The 5,934-nt window shown below is 28.0% G+C and overlaps 1 protein-coding gene across 1 annotated transcript in view; it reads right to left on the bottom strand.

The window, feature by feature from the left end:
• Nucleotides 1-3,681: 3,681 nt before the first annotated feature.
• The window catches only part of LOC117182188 (2-oxoisovalerate dehydrogenase subunit beta, mitochondrial), a 25,167-nt gene continuing 22,914 nt past the window's right edge, over nt 3,682-5,934 (bottom strand). The window contains exon 9 of the mRNA XM_033375249.1: nt 3,682-3,999. Within this exon, the coding sequence (XP_033231140.1) occupies nt 3,859-3,999 (141 nt within the window). The 3' untranslated portion in view covers nt 3,682-3,858. The remainder of the gene's footprint in view (nt 4,000-5,934) is intronic.

The raw sequence follows: 5,934 nt of genomic DNA, 5'->3' as shown, positions 1-5,934 counted from the left end.
ATTAGTTACGAATTCTTTTATTTCTTTGTTTTAAAATTTTGATTTAATTGTCATATTTGAATGCTTTAAAAATTGTATAACTTTTCAATTTGCAGGCCTTAAACTTTAAAATTTTTCGTTGACTTTTTGTTTCTTACCAGATGGATTTGAACAACTTTCGATTTTTTTTATTGGTCACTCGATACATTCTATTCGACGATATTTTCTAGTAAAAGTTGGAATTCAAAAAGTTTCTAAAATAAAATAGTGAAAACCCGATAAGTATGAAAACTATAATAAGTTAGAATGCTTTGATGCCTTTTGCATAAAAATTGAATATCGCTTTTCCTCATCTCCTTCATTTGCAAGTTGTAATTTCCATTTAGGAAATAAAATACGAAAATGAATTCGAAAAACTATCACACTTTTTTCATACAAATTGAATCTTAATTTGTATTAGACCAATATCCCTTAAAATTGAAACCGATTTCGAATAAAGACTCATAGTTTGTTGGCTCGAGCGCAAATGAACTCTCACAAGGCAAAAAGAAGAATTTGGTGAATATTTGTTGATAGGATTCAAAGCAAGTTCCTTACATTAGGGGAGAGGAGAATGGATTTACGCAAATGTCAAGGTAATTGTTAAATTGGTGCTCCCTTATTTACAAAAAAATGTATTAGTTTGTCTCACGAAAATACTTCTATCGGCTGAATTTTTGCATAATATGTAATTCATAACAAATACATAATCAGAACAATTAAAAAATTTCAAGTTTATTCACAGGATTTTGGTCGGTTTACTTTTTGGTTAATTTCAAAGCAAGTGAATTCAATCGATGACTAACTGTCATTTTATATTTACCTGACCAATCCAACATTTTTCTAATATTTGATTTTTAAGCTCTTGATTAGGACAAAAAATCTTATAAAATAAATAAGCTTTTTATACAAAATTATAAGTACTTAATTAATAAACCAGAGTGTATATTCTAAAGAAATTGTAATTCTGTGCGGTGGGCGATTCGTGTTCCAGGTATGCTCAAAATAAGGTCTTGGAACTCATTGAACTTGTCATTCTCGAATAGAACGCGAAGAGCTAATCAGTATTTACAGAGATGTTTTTAAAATATTTCGATTAATAATTCAGTTTTATAATTAATCTCAATCTCATGATCTGATTCTAAACAAAACTATCGTTAGATTTATCATTTTTGAATAGGACGCAAAATGGTAATCAGTATTTATAGAAATGTTTTGTTAAAATTTAGCGTAATAATTAACTTTTTCAATTAATCTCTCTTTCATAATATGTATACTCATATAAATATATTTTTTAATTAATTAATATTGTATCATTCATAACTTAATATTTTTATTAAAAAATTTCCCACGAGCCGTAACTATTCATAAAATCTACAGTGGTTGACAACGACACTTATGGTCATTGACATTTTTAATTGCGGATGTAACCAAAGTAGTGTTGTATTCCAAATTTAAAAAAGTTTTCCTCGTATACTGAAAGTAAACAATTTTTGTTGAACTTTATAAATCGCTATTGATGGATAATAAAAGGCCATGGAAGGTTCGTCATAGGTCGATCGACAATTTTTAAAGTCGTAAACAATTACATTAAATGCAATAACGTATTCTCCAAATAAAAAATTTCATTTATACAAAAAAAAATTTTCGTTTTAATTTCTTAATCGTCATTGGTAGATTATAAAAGGCTATGAAAGATTTATTAATAGATAATAGGTAGATTATGCATGATCATGAAGATTCGTCGATAGGTTATTCAACGAATCTCGAAAATATGAATAATTAAATGAAATAAAATAATATTGTATTCCTAAAATAAAAAAAGTTGTTCTCATACAATCAAAAAAAGAATAAGAAAAGACGTTTTAATCGTTATTCGCAGAGTATGATAGGACATTAAAGGTTTGTTAGTAGGTCAATCGATGCATTTAGAAAAAAGCCTACAAATCTACTATGAAATTTTCACACTATCGCAGAAACGAAAACAAACTTATATTGATAAACGATTCTTCAAGAAAGTGCAAGCGCAAAAAAACAGTTCTAACTGGCCAATTTAGCTCAAAATATAATCAGATCTAGACAGGAATATTAAGGCTACAATTTAACCAAGTTTCATGATCTGTTTTACTTTTTTAATATAATTAATAGGAAAAAGTTACGCACACTTTTTTTTTGAAATTGCAATTTTGAGTACCTAGGGTCGAATTATATCTAAATTTGTCAAAAAAGGTAGATTAAAAAATATATGTCATTACAAACCTTCCTGCATGAGGATGTAATCTGCATCAAAACAAATAATAACTGCATATATGCTCCAGGTATTTTTAAATCATTATACAATCCAAAATCTTCAACATTTTTTTGTTACTATTTAATTATATTTTGTTCGATTATATTGCTTACGGGTCATTTGCATGACCGGTAGTTGAACATTATTACATGCATTACAATATTATTAACATTAAAAATATTAATAATTAATTAATTAATTAATTAATAATTAAATGAATAATAAATTAATTAATTAATTAATATTAATAACATCAAACTATGGAAAGCTGATATTTTATATTCAATTGAATATATAGGTCGATATAGCAGCGAGCTTGAAACTCAAAGTGTTTATTTTTTTTAAATCTTGTGAAATATTCGCAATTAAAGTAATGATCTAGGATTCGTCTACTAAATTTTTTTTATGATTAAACTGCAACATATAGATGGAACTTTTTTAAAAATTTACCCTGAATGGTAGAAATTTAATGTGAGTAGAGTTGAATGTACGTTAGGTGTGTTATTTATTTGAGTAATCAAACATTCCGACTTAAAATCCAGTTTTATTTTTGGATATTTGGAATTAGTTATCATTATTTATTATTAGAAGCCAAAAATTATTACTGCTAAACTTATTTTGATTTTGTGTGAAATGAAATTATCTAAGTGATCGTCATGAATATAAATGAAATATAATGTAAACGCTCTTATTGGCGATTTCAAATGCTTGAGATATCAATTTTAATAATCATTTGTATTTTTAATTGAATACTATTTTTAACAATTTATTTTTCCGGCAATCGTCGACATAATTCTAAAGAATTCGAAGGAATTCTGAGCTAATTGCAAGAAGTTTCAAAATTCATCTTCGACAAAGTATGCCTAGGGAAAGGGCGCCGAGTTTGACCGAACTTGCTCTCGAATTCTTTGGAATTTCAAAGAATTTAAGGTTAATTCCAAAAAATTTAACAACGTTATTAAGTACCTAACCTAAACTAACCTAAACTAAATTCTGACAAAATATGCCGAAACAAAATACACAAGATTAAATTTAATATTCATACAAAATAGAAACAGCGCAAACAAAAAATGGATTAAAAAGCAACAACTCTTTATCCAAAATGAATTTTTATTTATATAAATTATGGATATAAAATTTAAATTGAACATTTTCTCAAAGTGAAGTCAGAATGGGATTTTACAAGAAATTTATACGACATATGTCTCACATAAAAGTTTGTTTAGAAACATTTATATATCTTATAAGTGTGTGGGTTCTTGTAGCTCAACCTAAGCGCAAAGCACTCTCATTCGTCCCACGATTAAACTGCCGTCGCTGGACCGGTCCGCGTCCACGTGATACGAAGGTGGTTACCAGGCAAGTACGAAAAATCGATATTACGGAATTTATAGTGATTTTTTGATACACATACATATACACGTACAGAGAATGGCGTAATCCGTGTTGGTTAGAAATTGTACGTCTGAGGGAAAATGGTTGAGAACGGGTTTAGTTCAGACGGCGTTTATGATCTTCTTGCAAATGATTTCCCACTGAAGATGATTCTATTAGAAGTCGAGGATGCTCTTCACAGACGAGAAGCATCGCCATTTATCTGGCAGGTAAAACGGCTCGAATACGTGCGGGAAAGGAGTGTCCCACCCGGTAACTCTTCGCACTGGCGCCTCCAAGTGCAGGAAACATCTTTCCTGTAAAATTAGAAATTAATTTATTCAAATTTATATGCTCCAGGCGAAATAAGTTTGATGTGCTTAGCATTCTTATGAATTCTAATATTTTGTTTTAAACGGGCTAACTATTCAAATTTTTTCTTTTAGCAAATGAATGAACACGCGTTTTTTTTAAATAAAGAAATCTAACCTTTCCCTTAAAACATTTTTAATTATAGAACCTTAAAAATATTTTGTATAGAAGAAAGCAATAATCTTTATTACTTTATTAGGGTTTCGTAGGAAACTCTCATGCAGTCGGAAAAATGGCTGTCTGTCCATTGATACGCATAGTATGAAAACTATTTGGTCTACCAAATTCATTTTTTACATAAAGATATACTTTACGCGACTAATGCGAGAAAGCATATACAGAGAACTCTGAAGAAGATACTTTTAAGGAAGGTGCTATATAAGAATTTAGGTCTTTGAGTAAAAAAATTGCTTTGAAATTGGCTCAAGACCAGCATACGGTGTCGAAAATTTGTCAAAAAGGCCAAAAAAAATTGTTTGCAAACTGCTAGGGTAAACATAAAAATTTTTTTTACAAATTTAACTTAAACCATCACACAGGAGGGGAAAATTTCCAAAAACGCGAAAAAAATGTAACCGTACCCGTTCGATGGTTGCCCGCTTCACGAACTGCTTTTTTAAAGCTGATTAATTCTCACGGTTAAGAATTTAGAGTGATATCAAATTTCGAAACTTATTGAACCAAAATACATCTGATTTTAACAAATTCAAAAAAGTATACCCCTTAAAAACAGTTACCCATCTTTTTCTTGTTTTGTTAAGATTATTTTTAAAACTCGCTCAAAGCTTTAAAAAGATAGAATTGACGTTTCAAGCATGTACCATTATTTTTTTAAAAATTATGAAATAATTAATTTTCCATAAGCTACATTTTTACGAGGTGAAATCTTAAACATAATTAAATTTATAATTTAGAGAAAACCTACACTTGAAAGTATTTTTATATTTAAAAAGCTTGCCCCTCGAAATTATACCTCTTCAAGCAAAATTACCCCGCATTATTTCGATAAACCTTTTTTTTAATCCGCTCTTGGCTTGAGAAATAAAGAATTGATGTTTTAAGCATAGTACAATTTTTTTTCAAAGAAAAATTATAAAATAATTATTTTTTATAAATTGTACAATTCTAAGAAGTTACATTTTTAAAGTACCTAAATTTACCCCTTACAATTAAACCCATCTTTGTTGCTTCTTTTTATAAAATTATGCTTGGCCTACCATTAAATAATGATATAAAAAGATTATACAAAAAATGTCTAATCATACCTTCTTTCTTAAGTAAATAATTGATTTAATTTCTATTCCAAAAGTCTTAGACTTAAGCATGTGCTAAAGACAAAACTTTCTGTAATAAATAATTGCTAGAAAAAATTACTACATAATTTTATTTTTTCAGCAAAAATAATAATTTGTCATGCTTTGAAAGAAAACATCCTTTTTCTTCTAAACCTTGAGGGTGGGCCAAAAATAATTGTATAAAATGAAAACTTTCCAATCAAATTTCTTAAAAAATGAAAATGATTAAATTTATTGTATTTTCAAAAAAATATCGATTTCATAAATTTAATTCAATTCTATTGCGTCATATTTTTAATTTAATACAATTAACATAAATTCTGCTTAAGTTCACTATCATTTCGTAGAAGTATTTTGAATAATATTAAATTTATCTGATTTTTATAATTACAAAAAAATATTATAAATTATATAAAAGACCACATGAATCTTCTTTGGTGCATTTTAGTTAATTTCCAAACCTTTTAACACGATATTACTTTTCGTGTGGACTTGAGTTGTTTGAAAAAATGTATGTTTAATGATTCCACTAGAGAAAAAGCAACCCTCATTTCACTGAGAAGTTGTATTACCCCAGGCAAAAGA

Source organism: Belonocnema kinseyi, chromosome 10 (genome assembly GCF_010883055.1).
Source record: "Belonocnema kinseyi isolate 2016_QV_RU_SX_M_011 chromosome 10, B_treatae_v1, whole genome shotgun sequence".
Lineage (NCBI taxonomy): Eukaryota > Metazoa > Arthropoda > Insecta > Hymenoptera > Cynipidae > Belonocnema > Belonocnema kinseyi.
The sequence above is the reverse complement of the archived record's forward strand: the minus strand, read 5'-3'. Positions and strand labels throughout refer to the sequence as shown.